The 20544-nt window shown below is 48.6% G+C and overlaps 2 protein-coding genes across 2 annotated transcripts; one reads left to right on the top strand and one right to left on the bottom strand.

The window, feature by feature from the left end:
- Positions 1–2102: 2102 nt before the first annotated feature.
- On the top strand, positions 2103–10713 carry notchl (notch receptor, like; the record flags this gene model as incomplete). The annotated part of the gene is made up of 12 exons (XM_084442474.1): positions 2103–2276; positions 3345–3480; positions 4712–4859; positions 5720–6052; positions 7058–7272; positions 7649–7988; positions 8144–8325; positions 8496–8554; positions 8746–8875; positions 9527–9624; positions 9754–10085; positions 10197–10713. The coding sequence occupies 12 exons, from the start codon at positions 2103–2105 to the stop codon at positions 10711–10713; spliced, it is 2664 nt and encodes an 887-aa protein (XP_084298600.1).
- A 985-nt stretch (positions 10714–11698) lies between these two features.
- Positions 11699–18971, bottom strand: pbx2 (pre-B-cell leukemia homeobox 2). The gene is made up of 8 exons (XM_084441655.1): positions 18577–18971; positions 17533–17606; positions 15439–15683; positions 14989–15179; positions 14744–14879; positions 13588–13729; positions 12736–12830; positions 11699–12541 (listed from the first exon to the last, which is right to left on the bottom strand). Exons 1-8 carry the CDS (start codon positions 18813–18815, stop codon positions 12461–12463), a joined length of 1203 nt encoding a protein of 400 aa, XP_084297781.1. The 5' UTR covers positions 18816–18971; the 3' UTR covers positions 11699–12460.
- Positions 18972–20544: the final 1573 nt, after the last annotated feature.

Here is a 20544-nt window from a genome sequence, read left to right as displayed (position 1 = left end):
TGCAGTTAACATTCAGTTGGTCTTGAGAGAGGGCCCCTGTGTTGATGTGGATGGTGCTTGTGTACGCTAGCTTGCTGGTATTCTAGCTGTAAGGCTAGCTGACACTAATGCTATCTAGCATTACAGCTAGAATAGCTAACGCTAATGCTAGCTAATGGTAGCGAACGCTAACGCTAATGCTAACTCTAATGTGTTATAATTAGCATTAGCTAGCATTAGCGCTAGCTTTATTGTTAGCGTTAGCTAGCTAGTGTTAGCGTTCAAACGTGCCTATTGTTTGACCTTTGACATTTGAATACCAAAATCTAATCCAAATAATCTAATTAAATCCATCTGGACATTTTGGCCAAATATGTACAAATTCTGTCAAACCGTTCTTGAGATATCATGTTCAGCAGGCAAAACACCTTTTGTAATGTCAGTGACCCTTGACCTTTGACCCCCACAATGTAATCAGTTAATCCTTGAGTCCAACTGTACGTTTTACCTAAATATGAACAAATTCTGTTAAGCCGCAAAATACAAGTTTGACAATTAGCTATATGAGGGAATATCTCTATATACCCGCATAAAACAAGATACTACATTATATAAAACTGTGTTAATAGTCGATGTGAGTGGAATAAATTACGTTATCCGTGTAATGTTAGCTTAGGGCAGCTAGACTAGTCTGTTATCCTAACCAGTTAGCTATGCAATTTAATTGTGAGATAAGTAAATAATTACCATTACAATACCCATATTAGGCTACCATTCTCTTCCCGCAAACGCCTGAGTATTCATAAAACCTTAAAAGGCTAGTCTAACTGTATTTAGGCTGATACTAAAATATAATAAGTCACTAGTCACTTACTGAACAAAACGATGAGCAGCTCTGAAGCCCAACAGTAACATGTTCTAAATGATGCCCTGCAAAACATGGCGGTCTCGTCTGACAAGTCTAAAGGGGGCGTGGCCAGTCTAGTTCTTTATAATGTCTATGGTCCCACCTATTACGGTAATACATCCATGAGTCCCACATACATAAACACGCCTCTTATCCAACATGGGGAATTCGCCTTCCAATGTGGAATAAAATGAATCAAGTAGGCTACGTTTATAGTTTAACTGACTGTCATTCAATTATGAACACATATGGCAAATATATTAGTTATTCGGCATAAATGAGAATTTATCTTACGAAAACATAACTAACCTTGAACTTGATTTGACATTATAACTGACAAGCACTTGCGCGACATCTGGTGGCGGTTAACGTGCAGGTTATTTTTGAACGCTTTTTCTTTCTTTTTTTAGCCTTGTGAGATTATCCTGATCTCGCGGGCTCACGCTGTTTCACTCCACTGGCGCGTCAGGTTTTAGGATACTAATGGCGCATTCCAGGCATCCCGTAACTCGTGTTTTTCCGACCTCCTACACGTGAAAATGCTCTGGAATGGCAGTCAAACCTGTAACTTCCCACCCGTGAACTCGTACAGATCGATGTACTCCCAGTTGCCGGGTGGGAAGTTACGGGTTGGACTGCCATTCCAGAGCATTTTCACGTGTAGGAGGTAGGAAAAACACGAGTTACGGGTTGCCTGGAACGCGCCATAATAAACGCAAGTGTTCATGAGCACACGAGCAAGCATGCTATTTCCATTTATAGAAAACCATTTCCACATCGCTACCTGCGTCGACACAATTTATGAGTCCAGAGGAGAGAGATGACCTTTTTGACTACCAATGGCCCCCATAGCTTCAAGATTTCCTTTTATTGTGTAACATTGCTGTTAACAAGTAAATTAAAACACACAACCTAACGAGGCTCCAATAATAAAATAGAAAGATATATAAAAAGGACAGTGTCACATAGGCCTACATATTCACACCACTATATAAAGTATAAATCGTGTAAACAGCTCAACCGCACGTATACTCACTTCCACTCACACTCGCTATATTGCACAGGTAGGTGGGTATTGCACTAATTTGTTACGCAGTGGATATTGCACTAGTTATACAGTATATTGCACGTAATGTAATAGTACAGAATGGAATTTGGATCTATTTTTCAGTGCAGAGTTCAGTGTGGTGGTGGACAGCAGGAGGCTAAACAGGTGATGGCCGGGGTCCTTGACGATGCTGGTGGCTTTCCTAGGGCAGCGGCAGGTGTAGATGTCCTCGATGGCAGGGAGCTGGGTGTTGGTAATCTTCTGGGCCGAGTTGACGGCTCTCTGCAGAGCCTTCTTCTCAACCGCAGAGCAGCTCCCCCTTGCGTCAGGACCCTCTCGATGGTAGCCTAGGCTACAGTAGTAGAAGGACATCAGATGTTGTTGCGAGAGGTTCACTTTCCTGAGTGACCTCAGAAGTTCCTGTAATCCCCCTTTCATCTGAGACAGATGAGATAACGTGTGGTATTCTACTGAAGCTAATTTTCTTCTAATTTCAAACACATTCCCCCCCAAATTTTCCCCACAGGGATTATTAAAGTATAGATTGCACTGAAATATGTATTCTCTACAGTTTTCAGGAAGAGCAGGTCGTTCAATGATCGTAGGGTCGGCGGTTCGAATCCCGGCTCCCCCTGTCCACATGTCGAAGTGTCCTTGAGCAAAGACACTGAACCCTAAATTGCTCCCAATGAGCAGGCTGGCACCTTGCATGGCAGCTGCCGCCATTGGTGTGTGTGTGTGTGTGAATGAGAGGCCAGTTGTAAAGTGCTTTGGATAAAAGTGCAATAAATGCAGGCTAATTACTATGTAAAAGCGTTACGGGACGCTGCTAGCTAACCCTAACCCTGCTAGAATGACTTTATGGACAGATTCCAAGTCATCATTTAACATTTAGAAGTAGCTTCAACGGTCAGTGAAAAGGTCACATTTAAACCACGCCATCCTGAAGCATTGTAAACATTAGAATAACATGCAAAGTCACGCCCCCCCCCCCCCCACACACACACACACACACATACACACACACTCACACATACTCACACTCTCTCGCTCTCTCACACACACACTCACACACACATACTCACTCTCTCTCTCTCTCTCTCTCTCTCTCACACTCACACTCTCTCTCTCTCTCTCTCTCTCTCTCTCTCTCTCTCTCACACACACACACACACACACACATCCCGCTCCTATTCTTCTCTACACAGTGGCAGGAAGTTGTCCAGATATCCGCAGTGCTTCTGAAAAAGAATGAGAGAGACATTTGGGGCGGGTGTCTTCATTAGACGTCAGGGGCCGAATCAGCGCAGACGGACAGTGTTCTCACGCGCTCCCATCGCAGACACCAAGGAACACAGGGACACCAGACACCAGAAGAACACCCAGAGCGTAACCTAAACACGGTTCCAGCGCTGCGGAACCAACCGGCCATTGCTGGACTACGTTACCGGGCTAGGTTCTCCTCCCCCGTCCGGGGACTGTGCTGACCCCGGGATGCTGGTTCTGTGGACGGCCGTTCTGCTGTGCTGGGCCCGGGTGTGTGGAGGTGAGTAGGACCTGGTCCAGCTCTGGTGTGAGGGTGTGTGGAGGTGAGGAGGACCTGGTCCCGCTCTGGTGTGAGGGTGTGTGAAGGTGAGGAGGACCCGGGTCTGGTGTGAGGGTTAGGGTTAGGTGTGTGGTACGTGTGAGAGGCGGGGCTGTGTGGACGGTAAACACAGTGAACTCAGCTCACCCACCTCTTGAAAATCAGGCTGAGAGTTCACTCACCTATTTATTTTCTGATCAACTGTATTAATGGATGAGAGGGAACAAGGTGGGTGAACTCATACCCTCTGTATTCACCACCTCACCCCTGGAGGCTGGAGGGGGACAGTGTGTGTTACTGGTGTCTCAGATAGTCCATCTTATCCTTTGTCAGTAAAAAGATAAAAACCAACAGTCTCTGTAGTCATCATTTTAGTAATCAGTTTCTCTCTCCCTCTAGAGTCTCTAACGAAAGGAGCAGAAATCGTTCATACAGTGTAAAGAATCAATTCATGTAGATGTGTCAGCTCTAATGTGCTACTGTACCTAGGGTTATGTCATCGCCATTGTTTCAACGTGAGCTCACGTATATTTGAACTGAGCAACTTGTGAAAGATGAAGTACTCAACACTGTCTAAAAGCAGCTTCATTGTTAACAGAGAGCTCTGTGTCTGTTATCATTTCATTGTCCTGAACACACCTGCCAAACCTATTGTCCCTCTCGGCTGCATTCCTCAACGCCACGGCAACAACCTTCGACCTCCATCAACTCCCAGCCCACTCCATTTCCTGTTGCTATTCGCTTCTCTTGGAAACTTCCTGTTTGTGTCAGTCCTATTTCCTGCTCCCTTAACGGTCCAAGCCAAAGGGCACACCTTCCATTGCTTGGTCTGCATTGTTATGAATGTCTACTCATGCACGAACACGGCGTTTAGTCTGGAAATATAGGTCAGTTCCATAATCAGACTGGTACAGTAGCTGCAAAATATGTTAATTCAGAAGATGTTTTTAATCAAAGCCACCTTCTGTAATGGCCTGTGGGGAAATATAACCTTTCTGTAGGTTCAGATTTATTTTAGACAGGTATTTTAGACAGGTTTTCACGTATCTGACTAAAAGGTTTTCTATAGGACTATGCTCATTCCATGCAAGTCCATTTAGAAAGCTTAAGCACTTTGTCTGTGTGTGTGTGTGTGTGTGTGTGTGTGTGTGTGTGTGTGTGTGTGTGTGTGTGTGTGTGATTCCCCCCACAGCAGCAGCCCCTGGGGACCCATGGGGTCAGTGTCCCAGCTCCAGACAGTGCCGGGCCAAGTTTGCAGACGGGTCATGTGATAAGGAGTGCACCGAGCCGGAGTGCCTGATCGACGGCTTCGACTGCCTGAAGGACCGGGGCCAGTGCAAGTAAGATACTCCACACCCTCATACCTCACACCCTAATACCTCACACCCTAATACCTCACGCCCTAATACCTCACACCCTAATACCTCACGCCCTAATACCTCACGCCCTAATACCTCACACCCTAATACCTCACACCAGCTCAGTGGCCTTGTGGTCAGAGTGTCCACTCTGAGATTGGGAGGTTGGGGGTTCGATCCCTGGCCGAGTCATACCAAAGACTCATAATAAATGGTACCCACTGCCTCCCTGCTTGGCACTCAGCATCAAGGGTTGGATTGGGAGTATGTCCCTGCAACATACTAGCGTCATGTCCAGGGGGTGGACTTTCACATCAAGCTGCCTCACGCTAAGGAATCAAGAGACAGGCTTCTGCCTGATGGGCCAATGGTTCTCAAGGCCTGATGGTTCTAAAGGCCTGATGGTTCTCAAGGCCCGATGGTTCTCAAGGCCTGATGGTTCTTAAGGCCCGATGGTTCTCAAGGCCTGATGGTTCTCAAGGCCCGATGGTTCTCAAGGCTACTTACTTAATAAGTCACCTCTGTTACAACCACAGAGCTATTTTAAACCAGGCGTATTCTCTCTGTCCCTCTGTCTCTCTGTCTCTCTCTGTCCCTCTGTCCCTCTGTCCCTCTGTCTCTCTCTGTCCCTCTGTCCCTCTGTCCCTCTGTCTCTCTCTGTCCCTCTGTCTCTCTGTCCCTCTGTCTCTCTGTCCCTCTGTCTCTCTGTCCCTCTGTCTCTCTCTCTCTGTCTGTCCCTCTGTCTCTCTCTCCGTCTCTCTCTCTCTGTCCCTCTGTCTCTCTGTCCCTCTGTCTCTGTCTCTCTGTCCCTCTGTCTCTCTGTCCCTCTGTCCGACCCTCAGTCCAGGACATGTTCAGTACTGCCGTGACCACTACGCCAACTCCCACTGTGAGCAGGGCTGCGACAGCGCCCCCTGTGGCTGGGACGGGAGCGACTGCTTCAGGCAGCAGAGCCCCCTGTGGGCCAAGGGGACCTTGGTGCTCCACACACGGGTCCCCCTGCAACACGGCGCCCTGTCCAACAGTTCCCTGCTCTGGGCGCTGAGCGTCCTTCTGCAGACCTCGCTCAGACTGAGGGGCGCCGCCCCCCTCGCCCCCGGCAACGACCTCTACGCCTTCGACCCGCAGCAGCTCACTGAGCTGCTGTCTCAAGCCCCGTCACACGATACAGACGGGTAGAGTTACCTTCTATCTATCTATCTATCTATCTATCTATCTATCTATCTATCTATCTATCTATCTATCTATCTATCTATCTATCATTCTATCTATCTATCTATCCATCTATCTATCTATCTATCTATCTATCTATCTATCTATCTATCTATCTATCTATCTATCTACCTACCTATCTATCTATTTACCTATCTATCTATCTGTCTGTCTGTCTGTCTGTCTGTCTGTCTGTCTGTCTGTCTGTCTGTCTGTCTGTCTGTCTACCCACTTACCTATCTATCTATCTATCTTTCTATCTACTGTATCTATGTATCTATCTATCTATCTATCTATCTATCTATCTATCTATCTATCTATCTATCTACCTACCTATCTATCTATCTATCTATCTATCTGTCTGTCTGTCTGTCTGTCTGTCTGTCTGTCTGTCTATCTACCTACCCACTTACCTATCTATCTATCTATCTATCTATCTATCTATCTATCTATCTATCTATCTATCTATCTATCTATCTATCTATCTATCTATCTATCTATCTATCTATCTATCTATCTATCTATCTACTGTATCTATGTATCTATCTGTCTAACTATCTATCTATCTATGTATCTATCTATCTGTCTAACTATCTATCTATCTATCTATCTATCTATCTATCTGTCTGTCTGTCTGTCTGTCTGTCTGTCTGTCTGTCTGTCTGTCTGTCTGTCTGTCTGTCTGTCTGTCTACCTACCCACTTACCTATCTATCTATCTATCTATCTATCTATCTATCTATCTATCTATCTATCTATCTACTGTATCTATCTATCTATCTATCTATCTATCTATCTATCTATCTATCTATCTATCTATCTATCTATCTATCTATCTATCTATCTATCTATCTATCTGTCTAGTTGTGTAGTATAAAACACAGTGCTGTCAGACACCACTTTGGCAGATAATGATAATGATATCTTTCCTTTTCCGTTGTGATACGACCCCTGACCCCCGACCCCCAGATCCGTCCTGTTCCTCCAAGTGGACAACAGGCCGTGCACCCGGCAGGCGCCCTGGACCTGCTTCCCCTACGCCACCGAGGCCGCCAACTTCCTGCGCGCCGTGATGTCACAGAGGCGTGCGTCACACGGCCTCCAGGCCGTCGTAGCGGTGCGAGGCTTCAGGGAGGAAATTGGCAGCAGGGAGGAGGAGGACAGGGTGGGACAGGAAACCAGCGGTGGGTCTGCCGTCTCTGTGTCCTGCCGTCTCTGTGTCCTGCCGTCTCTGTATCCTGCTCTCTCTGTGTCCTGCTGTCTCTGTGTCCTGCTGTCTCTGTGTCCTGCTGTCTCTGTGTCCTGCCGTCTCTGTGTCCTGCTGTCTCTGTGTTCTGCTCTATCTGTGTCCTGCCGTCTCTGTGTTCTGCCGTCTCTGTATCCTGCTGTCTCTGTGTCCTGCTGTCTTTGCGTCCTCTGTGTGTTCCCACTTTTAACATGTCCACTTCTAGTTTTTGGCACGTAAAAAGCTATTTGTACAACTATTTGTGGTTTAAGGATTTTAAAATGCGCCCTAATCCCCGCTCCATCTCCTCTACGTCTGCGCTCCTCTGCTCACAGAAGCCTCAGAGGCCACGCCCTCATGGCTGTGGGCCGTAGTCGGCGTGGCAACGGGCCTGGCGTTGGTCCTGGCCCTGGCGGTCGTCCTGGTGATCAGGAGGGTGAGGCGGCGCGGGATGGAGAGGGAGGGGGGAGACAGGGTGAGACACACGTCCACCGTCACCGACGACAGCGAGGGCGGCGCCGCCAAGGCGTGGGCGCAGCACGCCGCACGCCGCCAGCACGGCCACGCCGCCCAGGAGAAGGACCGGAGTGCCACGAAGAAGAAGAAGAAGAAAGCCAAGGAGGCGGAGAAGAAGAGGAGGAGAGAGCCGCTGGGAGAAGACGCCATTCGAATGCGGTGGGCGGGGCGGTAGGCGGGGCCATGGGCGGGGCGTCGAAAGAGGAGGGCGTTGGATCAAACAAACTCATTGAGTGTTTTGTTTGCAACAGGATTTTTAAAATGTTTATACTGATCCTAATAAGGATCTAATGTGACGACTCCTCTGACTCCAGACCTCTGAAGAGAGACCTGGACATCGCCAGCGATACTGACTTTACCCAGAGTTCCATGGAGGACATCAACGCCAGATGCTCCAGGCACCAGGAGGACACGTCCATCTGTGACCACAGGACACAGGACCAGAAACACTACCGCTCAACCCCCAGCCAATCACAAACACCCAGGCCTATGCAGCGTATGACTACTTCCTGTTTGTTTGTTTGTTTGTTTATTTATTTATTTTGTTTATTTATTTATTCATTCATTCATTCATTCAGGTATACTGTAGTCTAACACACACAGGTAGTATACAGGAGTACTGTAGTCTAACTCAGGCTGATGTCATGGGCTCTCATCCACCTCTAGCGCCCCCCAGAGGCTGGGAGAGAAACGCGGTCCCTCCCCTGCTGAGTCCTCCCAACCAGGTGAGTTCCACGACCTCACTGTGTTAGTAATTAATTAATAACTACTGTTATTACTACTGTGTACTAGAGTTCTAAATTCATTGTGTCATTACTACTGTGTATTAGAGTTCTAAACTCATGTTGTGTATTCTTTTTGTTTACTTCCTGGTTTGAGCAACTTACCCTTGACCTAACCGTTTCTAACCCCGAAGTCGGCTCCGGTCCAGTGGTGCGGTCCGGACGGTTCTGTGGTTCTGATCCGCGCAGTCCGGAGCGGCCTGGACCGAGTGGTTCTGGAGCTGTTACGAGCCGGGGTGCCGGTCAACAACACCGACCACACCGGTACTGCTACGCCCTCGCCGTTCCTAATCAAGAGCCGCACTTCTCCACCCACAAGAGAGGTCATAGGTCAACAAATGTCGAGTTCTTGTGGGGGCTGTTGTGTTTAAAACAAGATGGCGGAGGGCCCAGAACAGTGGAGATATTCTGAGCATACTGTTAACTGCGGTGCTGTTATGAAACATGCATAAACACTCACATACATTATACATACCCACACTACTGTTCACTCTGACACTGAGGGGATGAGTAATGAAACTTACCCTCCTCTCTCATCCTTTCTTGTGTCCCTTCTCTCCTTTACACTCACGCTGTCTCTCCAGCACCCCTGCTGTCTCCGTCCGACGTAGAACAGAGTTAACATGCTCCTGTGCCTTATTAACCTCCGTCGCTTTCTCCACCTCCTCTCTCTCTCTCTCCCTCTCTTCATCTTCTCATCTCTCCAGCTGACTCACACCCTCACCACCGTTGTGCTTCCTCCGTCCTCCTCTCCTCCCTCTCTTTCACCCTGTGGGCTTGACCTCTGTTGTGTAATGTTTGTTCACTGGCTGACCTACCGGTACTGGTACTACACCCCCCCTCTAAACTCTGTACCAACCTCCTCCTCCCCCCCCTCTGAATCACCTCCCCCTCTGAATCACCTCTCTCTCCCAGGGAGATCAGCCCTCCACTGGGCATGCTCAGTAAACCACCTCTCCCTGACCAGAACGCTGACTCGATACGGGGCCATGGTGGACCTTCAAGACAACAAGGTGCCCACACAACGTCTTCATTTACACAAACACACTAGTCCTGTATCCATGGAAATGAAGTTTGAGTCCACTTCCTGTTTGGCAGCCACTCCCACTTCCTGATGTTAGACTCCTCCCCTCCTCTGACAGGGAGAGACGTCGCTGTTCCTCGCCGCCCTGCACGGTTGCTACGACACCGCCAGGTTCCTCCTCCTCAACGGGGCCAATCAGGAGCTGCATGATCGAAGAGGGCGTCGGCCAATGGATGTCGCGCGAGAGGGGATGCATCACCAGGTCCTAGAGCTCCTATTGGCTCACAGGGTTCAGAGAGCACCTATTCATATTGAGCCAGCCAATGAGATGCTGTGGGAGGAGCGTGGCCTCATGTACTCCCCCTGGGTCGCCTCCCCCGGTCTCCCTGGCAGGAGCTCCTCCTTCTCTGGGGTCATAGGTCAACGGGAGATGACTTCACCTCAGCCAAGGTAAACTATTTACATAGATCCAACTTCTGTCAGGAACAAGGATATTAGTTGATTTAATTTGGTGGGAAATGGTGCAGTTCAATATTAATTGCCATTTCCCTCCTTTGACAGCGATTGGTCGATGGGCAGAGTCCAGTGCCCCTCCCCCCAGAATTGGCGGCCTCAGCTCAACAACCAATCCGCAACAGCGCTGGTCACTCCTAGAATCATGGGCCGTCCACCTCGGCCAATTAGCACACTGCAGGAAGTGACCTCAGAAGATGAAGACCGTGAAAGGCCTCAGGAGGTTCCTAGAGCGGCCACACCACACTTCCTGTTCCCACAGCCTGCTCCCCGCCAGCGCTCCTTCTCCTGTTCCCAGCATGCACTGCAGCGCCGGGCGAGCGCCCACCAACCTGAACCGCCGCCTCGTGTTTTCCTCATGGAAACCCCGCCCAACGACCCCGTAGAGAGAGTGATAGTAGTCCCTCCCTCAGATGCCCCCAACCAATCAGATCCCAGACCAGCCGCTGATAACGGCGCCGGCCTAGCCAACCCCGAGCCGGAGGCAGCGAGCTACACGAACGCAGAGCAGAAACCCAGAGACAGACTGAACAGCCAGGCTGACTCCACCCAGACGGCCCTGTAAAGACACGCCCGGAGACAACGGACAACTTTTCTACTGTGCACTATTTTCTGCTTTAAGGGCAATGTGTATATTATGTTTATAAGCCGTTATACCTAATGTAATAAACTATGACAAAGTTCTTTGAGCATGAGAATATTTATTGTTTTCTACTCTACTGTAGATTATATTTGTACTGTATTTATTTGTGCTGTATCGACGTACTAAACAAAGACACAGACGCAGGGGCAGAGACAGACGCAGGGGCGGAGAGAGACGCAGGGGCGGAGAGAGAGACGCAGGGGCGGAGAGAGACGCAGGGGCGGAGAAAGAGACGCAGGGGCGGAGAGAGACGCAGGGGCGGAGAGAGAGACGCAGGGGCGGAGAGACAGACGCAAGGGCGGAGAGACAGACGCAGGGGCGGAGAGAGAGACGCAGGGGCGGAGAGAGACGCAGGGGCGGAGAGAGAGACGCAGGGGCGGAGAGAGAGACGCAGGGGCGGAGAGAGAGACGCAGGGGCGGAGAGACAGACGCAGGGGCGGAGAGAGAGACGCAGGGGCGGAGAGACAGACGCAGGGGCGGAGAGAGAGATGCAGGGGCGGAGAGAGAGATGCAGGGGCGGAGAGACAGGCGCAGGGGCGGAGAGAGAGATGCAGGGGCGGAGAGACAGGCGCAGGGGCGGAGAGAGAGAGATGCAGGGGCGGAGAGAGAGATGCAGGGGCGGAGACAGGCGCAGGGGCGGAGAGAGAGAGATGCAGGGGCGGAGAGACAGACGCAGGGGCGGAGAGACAGGCGTAGGGGCGGAGAGACCGGCGAGCTCGCCAGACACAAGGACGAGGAGGGGGACCGCCGCTGGACCACCAGGAGAGACACCTGGGAAACCAGACCACCGGGAGAGAGTACTGAGAGACCAGACCACCAGGAGACCAGACTACCAGGAGACAGTACTGGGAGACCAGACCAGACCAGCAGGAGAGAGTCCTGGGAGACCAGACCAGCCGAGTGTGAATACAGTCTTTATTGTAAAAGAGGTAGAGAGAATACAGGTGTTTCACTGTACAGAGGAAAGACAGCACTGTCGATATACTCATTCAACCACTAATATGCACTGCACACGGACACACACCTGCCTCATTCATGAAATAGATACACACCAGCCCAGTAGAAAAGAGAAACTAACACACAGTCTTTGGGTTCTCTATTGCCTCTCTCTCATCCTCTAGTCCGTCTCTATCTGAGCTGACAAAACAAAACCATAAAATATTTTGTAATACTAATAAAACAGCAATAATAGTGTCATAAAATCGATAATGATAATGCAGTTGCCCAAGCCCCCCAACCCAAATAATGCAGTAACAAGTCAAAGTAGTGGGAAACAAAAGCCCAAGATCCCAATACTAACACACACATACAAGAGCGCTCGCGCACAGACATATACACACATACACACAGACATTAACACTGCTCACACACACACGCACGTATGCGCGCACACCACCACATACACAGACACACTCTGCTCTTACACATACACAGACATAAACACTGCTCGCACGCACGCACGCATGCGCACACACACACACACACACACACACACACACACACACACAAAACCACTCATACTCCCACTCGCAGCACACAGTGGGACAGTAAGGAAATGAAACACACAGACATACAGAAACAACAGCAGCCGAGGGAAGAGTGATATCATTCTTTTTCCGCTGTCAATCTTTCCACCGACATCATCAACGTAGAGAGGGGGGCGGGGCCATCAGTCCGAGTTCTCTGAGTGGTCGCTCCCCGGGGAGGTGGCAGAGGGGGGCGTGGCTCGCCCTTGCCAGTTGCCATTAGTCTGCAGCGTGGAAACAGACGAGCAAAGAGAGAGGTGACCAGGTGTGAGGATGACAGGGATGAGCACTGCATTAGTAACACTACTGAACAACCAGGTGTGAGGATGACAGGGATGAGCACTGCATTAGTAACACTACTGAACAACCAGGTGTGTGCCAGTCGCCAACACAAATAGCTGACCAGGGAGTTCCATACCTGTGCGCCCATTTGGTAGGCGGGCTGCTCTCCGTTCATTGGTGGAACTCCGAGGAAGAGGTCAGCTGATCCGGACAGAGAGAAGGACCCAGACCCTGCCCAGGGACAAGGGGACAAGTCGTTTGTTCCGTAGGTTTACCATCAGAAATAAAATAATCATCATCTCACATTCTACATGAAATACAGTCTTACATCCTGGGAAATCAAGTTAAACTGTGGGGTTAGGGGTGTGTGGTCAGGTTAATCTAAGGGGTTAGGGGTGTGTGGTCAGGTTAATCTAAGGGGTTAGGGGTGTGTGGTCAAGTTAATCTAAGGGGTTAGGGGTGTGTGGTCAGGTTAATCTAAGGGGTTAGGGGTGTGTGGTCAGGTTAATCTAAGGGGTTAGGGGTGTGTGGTCAGGTTAATCTAAGGGGTTAGAGGTGTGTGGTCAGGTTAATCTAAGGGGTTAGGGGTGTTTGTTCAGGTTAATCTAAGGGGTTAGGGTGTGTGTTCAGGTTAATCTAAGGGGTTAGGGGTGTGTGTTCAGGTTAATCTAAGGGGTTAGGGGTGTGTGTTCAGGTTAATCTAAGGGGTTAGGGGTGTGTGGTCAGGTTAATCTAAGGGGTTAGGGGTGTGTGGTCAGGTTAATCTAAAGGGTTAGGGGTGTGTGGTCAGGTTAATCTAAGGGGTTAGGGGTGTGTGGTCCGGCTAACCTGTGGAGTTGGGGGGGTGTGGTCAGGTTAATCTGTGGGGTTAGGGGTGTGTGGTCAGGTTAATCTGTGGGGTTAGGGGTGTGTGGTCAGGTTAATCTAAGGGGTTAGGGGTGTGTGGTCAAGTTAATCTAAGGGGTTAGGGGTGTGTGGTCAGGCTAACCTGTGGAGTTGGGGGTGTGCGGTGACTCCTCGTTCTGTGTGGCCCCCAGGGCTGTCTTCATGGCGTAGATATTGGCCTCCTCCTGGAACTTGCCAATGTTCTTCTTGTAACGGATTCTCTTGTTGCCAAACCAGTTGGACACCTGTGAAGTGTACAGTACAGAGCCAGGAGAAAGGTCAAAACTACTTGATACAGTTATGAAGCTTCTCACAATCTTCTGCCCCCATCACTCAAATGTTGCCATCACAATGAAACCAGTTATACACCTTCCTCTCACATCTAAACTATACTGAGGAGAAACTGAAGAGAGCTATATGACCCTACTGGCCCCTAGGAACCTACAGGGACAGCTAGCTACCTGAGATGGTAAATGGTATATGGACTGCACTTATACAGTATAGCGCTTTTATCCAACATCCATTCACACACACATTCACACACCAATGGCGGCAGCTGCCATGCAAGGTGCTAGCCTGCTCATTGGGAGCAATTTGGGGTTCAGTGTCTTGCTCAAGGACACATCGATATGTCATCAGGAGGAGCCGGGATTCGAACCGCCGACCCTACGATCATTGGACGACCCGCTCTACCTCCTGAGCTACAGCCTGAGAGACTGTGATGCTGTGACAGGGACAGTAGACTACCTGAGACAGTGAGAACCTACAGGGACAGTAGACTACCTGAGACAGTGAGAACCTACAGGGACAGTATACTACCTGAGACAGTGAGAACCTACAGGGACAGTAGACTACCTGAGACAGTGAGAACCTACAGGGACAGTAGACTACCTGAGACAGTGAGAACCTACAGGGACAGTAGACTACCTGAGACAGTTAGAACCTACAGGGACAGTAGACTACCTGAGACAGTTAGAACCTACAGGGACAGTAGACTACCTGAGACAGTGAGAACCTACAGGGACAGTAGACTACCTGAGACAGTGAGAACCTACAGGGACAGTAGACTACCTGAGACAGTTAGAACCTACAGGGACAGTAGACTACCTGAGAGACAGTGAGAACCTACAGGGACAGTAGACTACCTGAGAGACAGTGAGAACCTACAGGGACAGTAGACTACCTGAGAGACAGTGAGGACCTACAGGGACAGTAGACTACCTGAGAGACAGTGAGGACCTACAGGGACAGTAGACTACCTGAGACACAGTGATGCTGCATTGTTTGGCCAGCTCTTCTTTGGCTTCTTCGCTGGGGTAGGGGTTGGACAGGTGTGAGTAGAAGTACTCGTTCAGGACCTCGGTGGCCTGCTTGCTGAAGTTACGCCTCTTACGCCTGGCCAGACAAAGGAGAAGAGGAGTTTCAGTAGCAATCACACCCTCCAAGTAGCTGTGGGGAAGGGTGGCACACGCACACGCACACACGCACACGCACACATGCACACCTGGCATCCAGGAAGCGCGAGCGCAGGATCATGACGGCCTCGCAGGTGCTCTGTTTGAGCTGGGTCTGGATGGAGGAGAACTTGCGGTGGATGATGGCCACCATGCGCTCGATCTCCCGTGGCGACACGGGCCTGGTGCGCGACTGCTCCCTCAGCAGGTTCATCACATGGGTGGTGAACTCGCTGCACGCCTGGGCACCACACGGGGGGCAGGGATTGGAGGACAGAGTGGGGAAGGGATTGGAGGACATGGAAAGGGGCGGGGATTGGAGCCACACAAACACTGAGACTCAGCAACTTTCCAAGCATGCTGCATCTTGCATGATGAACTTTGGCAGTGTAGGTTGTAATTAAGGTGCATAATCCTCAGACGTTTATTCTTTGTCCCTGGGTAGTAGTAGTGCTGTACATTATCACTAGGCCAGGTGTGTCTGCTCTGGTGGACAATACCTGCTCATATTTCTCCAGCTCCGTGTGATAGATGTTGCGGATCTGGCTCAACTTGCTTTTGTAGTCCGAGTGCTCCAGGGAGCTGTCAGGTGACATCCCCCCCGAGCTGGTGGCTGCAGACACCGCCGCCGCGGCCCCTCCCCCTTTCTCTGGCCCGGCCACGCCCTCCGCCAGCAGCATGTTGTCCAATCGCACCAGCTGGGGGTCCTGAGGCTCCTCCTCCTGGGCGTTTCTCATTGATAAGCCTGCAATAAGATACAATAAGGTGGCATTATATTACTGATCGTCCTGTGGACGTCTGAGTAGCTCACTCTCTTTGAAAACAAATCTTTATCTAGTGGTTAACAGATCCGCTGATGGAGCTAACTCTATTAGTGTCGCGGTTAGTGAGTCAGGTTTGGGATGGTGGGATGGTGGGTTCCATCTGCGCTCTGGGCGAGTTCTCTACCCCCCACCCCCATGCTGGCGGCTGTGGGCCCATGGGAGAGGCGCGAGGACGAGGGCCGGCAGGGAGGGGGGTGGTGTGACGACCCTTTATGAGGCTCGTTTACGGCTCCGCAAGCCAGTTAGCTCTCTTAGTGTTGCAGTTAGCGAGTCGGGATCGGGAGAGTGGGATCAAGACGCACTCGAGGCGAGCTCCCCCCTCCCCTCCCTCCCGTTCGCTACTATACAGTAGGACCCCACTCATCCGAACTTCAGAGATCCGAACCTCCCGGTCTACCGGACAGGCTTAAAAAAACATTCTGCTATCTGGTTACTGGTGGGATTTTCATTACAGTACTGTACCCTACTGTGAATAAAAACAGTACTGTATGTAGACCTACATGTTGCATGTAGGCTGTAGCCTACTGTCACGTTTAATTTCTTTGTTACTTTAATGTCGAGCGCAAAACGCAAATGAGTCTGCTGCGCGAGAGCTGCATTCCTTGGTAGCCAGAAAGCGCGTCAGCAACCTGAAGCAGCATCGAGTCATTTTTCGTTCCCAGTTAATGGACTTCAGGAACACAGACGTGTTGTGGGCATGTAGATTAGCCTACTAGACCTACTGTATTTGTTAAATAACTACAGCCTAGGCCACGTTAGGCTACATCGGTTGTTTTAGAGACTTTCTTTTAGGCTACAATAGCCTAAGACACGACAACTTGTCTGTCATTTCATTTATTTATTTATTGATTATCATTTGCTCTAATTGTTCTAATGGGTTGTTTTTAGGCTATACCATGTTGTTCTGCGAATACAGTAGCCTATCGATGCAGTGTACGCCTCATTTGAGAATAAAGTACTGTATTTGATCAAAGCACGCACTCAAGTGGAAATTCGGTTATTTTATTATAGGTTACTGTAGGTCTATTATAGGCTAGGCTATATGAGTTTAGTTGGCTATTTGATTGCAAATTTGATGCATTTTCACATCAATTAAGGGTATTTATTGGTCTATTATGAGTCTATATGAAACAAGTATACCACTTATTGAATTTGGTGCATTTTAACATGTTTCAGTCATCCGGACATTTCAGAGATACGAACGACCTTCGGTCCCGTTGGGTTCGGATAAGTGTGGCCCTACTGTACTAGGAATTCAGCTGCACATCTACACAGTTCATGTACCCTCATTAGTATTTATGGAGCAAAGTTTGTCTCTGAATTTGTACACTTTTATTACCACACATCAGATAATGCATATCTAATATATATTAATTACTGGCTCCGCAGTACAGTTTAGGTTAATTTTACGACTATTTCAGGAACTCTTATTGGAAATAGTTTAATGTCATCACTTGAATGAAACTTCATTATGAATGCAACAAAGATTGAGAAACTGAGAAACAGTTCATGGCTGTAATTCTGTAACTATAAAAGAAGAGAAACTCCACAAAGACAGTCATGTCAGTTAGTACTGTAACAGTTCCTGGCTGTGGTCCTGTACTATAGGTTTATAGTAAATAACTGTAAAAGGCAGACATGCAGGCAGAGACAGACACACGCACGCACACACACCAGAACAACAATGATACAATGAGGTGTTGATCAGAAATAGCAAGCTAATAGAAAGTTTGATTACAAGCAAACGCTACCAAATGAGGGAATACCCACCAGTTTTCTCTTTGATCTCGCACAAAACGCTGAACAGCGCTGGTTTCATACGATGGCAGTTCAGTGCATGTTTTCTGTGGGTTGGGGGGAAAAATAGCACAACAGCTGGTGGGTAACTAGCATCCAGAGTATCCAGTCAGCCACGACCTGCCTGCAAAACCACAGCCAATGTCCCACTAGCTAGCTATTAGAAATACAGTATTTGGCTACATGTCACTACGAGCTTGCTATCTAACGTTGAATTGGCACTAGCTAGATAATGCAAACTGATATTTCCTCAATGTGACAGCATGCAGCCAAGTTAGCTAGCTAGTCTAGCCAGCCCTCCAGCCTCGAGCCCATGGAGATGCGCTAGCCTGGCTAACGTTAGATCATGGTTAGCCTGGCTAGATGGCTAGTCTAACTAGTTGTTGAATGTAAACAACGATCAACCTACTTGGCTAGCAGACATGTGTCTAGTTACCTAGCTATCAAGTTTATGTTATCGAAAAACGTTTACCTTTTGTCAATGTCAACTTGTATGATTAGCTAGCGAGCTGAGTATGTTAGCTAGCTAGCTACGTTACATGACTAAATTCGCTTGCTAACTAGGTAACTAGCTAGGTAGCTAACAATAAAGCTAGCCAGATGTAGCCTAGCTAGCTAACGTTAGCTCGCTAGCTAGTCGCCATTAAATTAATCAACACCTTGATGTAAACAACCGTGTTTTAGCGAGCTAGTTAGTAAACTGGCACAAATTACATCAAAACAACATCACGTGGGGAAATGTCCGCGGAGGTAAACCAACAAAAAGTTTTATTTTTGTAATAAGATGCAGAAAATGAATATAATTGTTTCGACGGTAGTTGGTTAGGTCCGAGAAACAGTCATAACTAGCTAGTTAGCGAACGTTAGCTCGCTGAACAAGTTACAAACGCATTATAATATCAAAACACAAACTTCAAACAAACTTTTTCTCTTGGGCATTGATCCAATTTGGCGACGAAAAGGCCAGTTATCTAAAGCTTTGTAGCACTAGTTAAAATAAGATAATAAATCACTAACTTCGCTTGTGCTTCGTCCAAACTTTGGTCGGTGATGGTCATTATTTGTTGCAAAATATCACCAATGTCTCTGCGGGGTTCGTGTCCATTTTCTGCTCCTTCGAGGCCTGGGTCTCCGTCTTGGCGGTGCTGGGAGGACGTGTGGACCGAGTTTAGAGCGTGCATACCTGGGTGGGCGCTCATGCCAAGTCCCCGGCCGTTGGAGGGCCTGTTGCCCGAGAGAGGCTGCTGCTGCAACATCTTGAGCGGCGCACAGTGGCGGCGACAAATTACTCACACCCTTCAAAAGTTACAAACACTAGAGTCCCCTAGCGATTGACAAGGCAAAGGACAACACAGAACACACTCATACCTATCATCCAAACTAGCAACTCATACTTATGTTTCAAGGCATTGGACATTGTAATCTAATCTTGTGTGTGTGTGTGTGTGTGTGTGTGTGTGTGTGCGCGTGCGTGCGTGCGTGCGTGCGTGTGTGTGTGTGTGAGAGAGAGAGAGTTGTGTGCGTGGTTGAGTTTGTATGTGATAGAAAGATCCAGTGAGCGATAAAGATGTTCTAATATGTTCAGTATTTGAATAATCTGTTGAGAATGTGACGTAATGAACGCAGTTAGTTTGAGAAAAAACAACAAAACCTAGCAAAGCTCTGATCCCACACATTGAAGAGCTGCAAGACTTTAAACACATCAGCTACACATTCTAAACAAAACAGATGATCATTTCTCTCTACTCTCTGCACTCAATCAGCATGTTCAACACCTCATTATTGTCTCTCGGTTGTCTGCATCTACAGTAGCCTACTTCTCCTTTAGCTGCAGTCAACAGGATGTGTGCCAAACCACAGCAGTGTCAGAATAGCAGGGCGCCTGTTTCAACATGTTGCTGTCTCTGGTACACTGTTGGTACAGGCTTCCCAGCACACTGGAATGAGCATTTCTAGAAGTACGCTTTAAAAAAAAAAAAAAAGTGATTTGTGTATGCTCTTTTTTATGGCAGACTTGGCAAATGGCACAAGCAAACTTAGCAAATGTCACTCCTTCACCTTTCACAGTAGTGTTTCCCAACGCCTTGATGCAGACATGATGTGGTCTAACTGAAGAGGGGTATATGGGGGTTGAAGAGGAACAGGAAGACACGAGAAGAGAGAGGGAGTGACTGAGAGAGTGAGGGAGAGCTGAGCTCGTTACATCGGTATGTAAAGCTGAAGGGACATCAGGGTTTGTTTTCTTACAGAATTTATCTGATCAGATCAATAATAATGCGCTACCTAATCATCACTGGGAACAGAAGATGAGACTTGTCAAATAGTAGAGTCCAGGAGGGAAGAGGTAAGAAAAACATGGTCTATTTGTTGTTGTATTGAGAAAGTTAGGTTCAGTTGATATCTGGCTAGAACGGCCTCGAGTTGTATTTTCAATACGCACAGGATGAAACCTGTTCTCCTGGTTCCTCCTGGATATTTCCTCTGAGATTACAGCATGTTGTGCATCCAGCTCTGGTTGATTATTCTATGTATGAGTCTAGAGCCATGGGAGCTCTATCTGAGCGCTTCACCTCTCCATGAGGTTCTAGTTAAAGTGCCCTTTATATTTATTCTACTTTTTGGTAGAATCAAAGTCTCAGGCCTAGTGTTGCTCATCTTAAGTCTGTTATGTTTTCATCAGAGTCAGCCTGACCCAGAGGTGCTATCATGGAATGCCCCGGGGTCAAAGTTGAAGTGGCTGAAGTGCAGCACTTGGAACCTCTGATCATCATTGAAGAGGGAGACATTACTGAGAGCATGACAGGGCCAGAGACGGCAGAGAGCAGCAGGGGGGACGAGGGGGCCGGACAGGAACACGGACAGCATGGGAAGACCACCAGTGAGAGTGAAGAGGATGAAGGCAATGGAAAAGATCATTTAGAAACTGAACAAGTGTCAGAGGAAACAAAGGATTTAAAGAGAGAAACTGAAACCGAGGAAGAAGAG

This window comes from Borostomias antarcticus (assembly GCF_949987555.1).
Source record: "Borostomias antarcticus genome assembly, chromosome: 8".
Lineage (NCBI taxonomy): Eukaryota > Metazoa > Chordata > Actinopteri > Stomiiformes > Stomiidae > Borostomias > Borostomias antarcticus.
Note: the sequence above shows the minus strand (reverse complement) of the source record. Positions and strands in the feature narration are given on the sequence as shown.

Coding starts and splice junctions, on each gene's coding strand:
- pbx2 (XM_084441655.1), bottom strand. CDS start 18,815: ATGTTGCAGCAGCAGCCTCTCTCGGGCAACAGGCCCTCCAACGGCCGG. Junction 15,684..17,532: donor CGAGATCAAAGAGAAAACTG/GTGGGTATTCCC, acceptor ATCTTATTGCAG/GCTTATCAATGAGAAACGCC. Junction 12,542..12,735: donor CCTACCAAATGGGCGCACAG/GTATGGAACTCC, acceptor TCCACGCTGCAG/ACTAATGGCAACTGGCAAGG.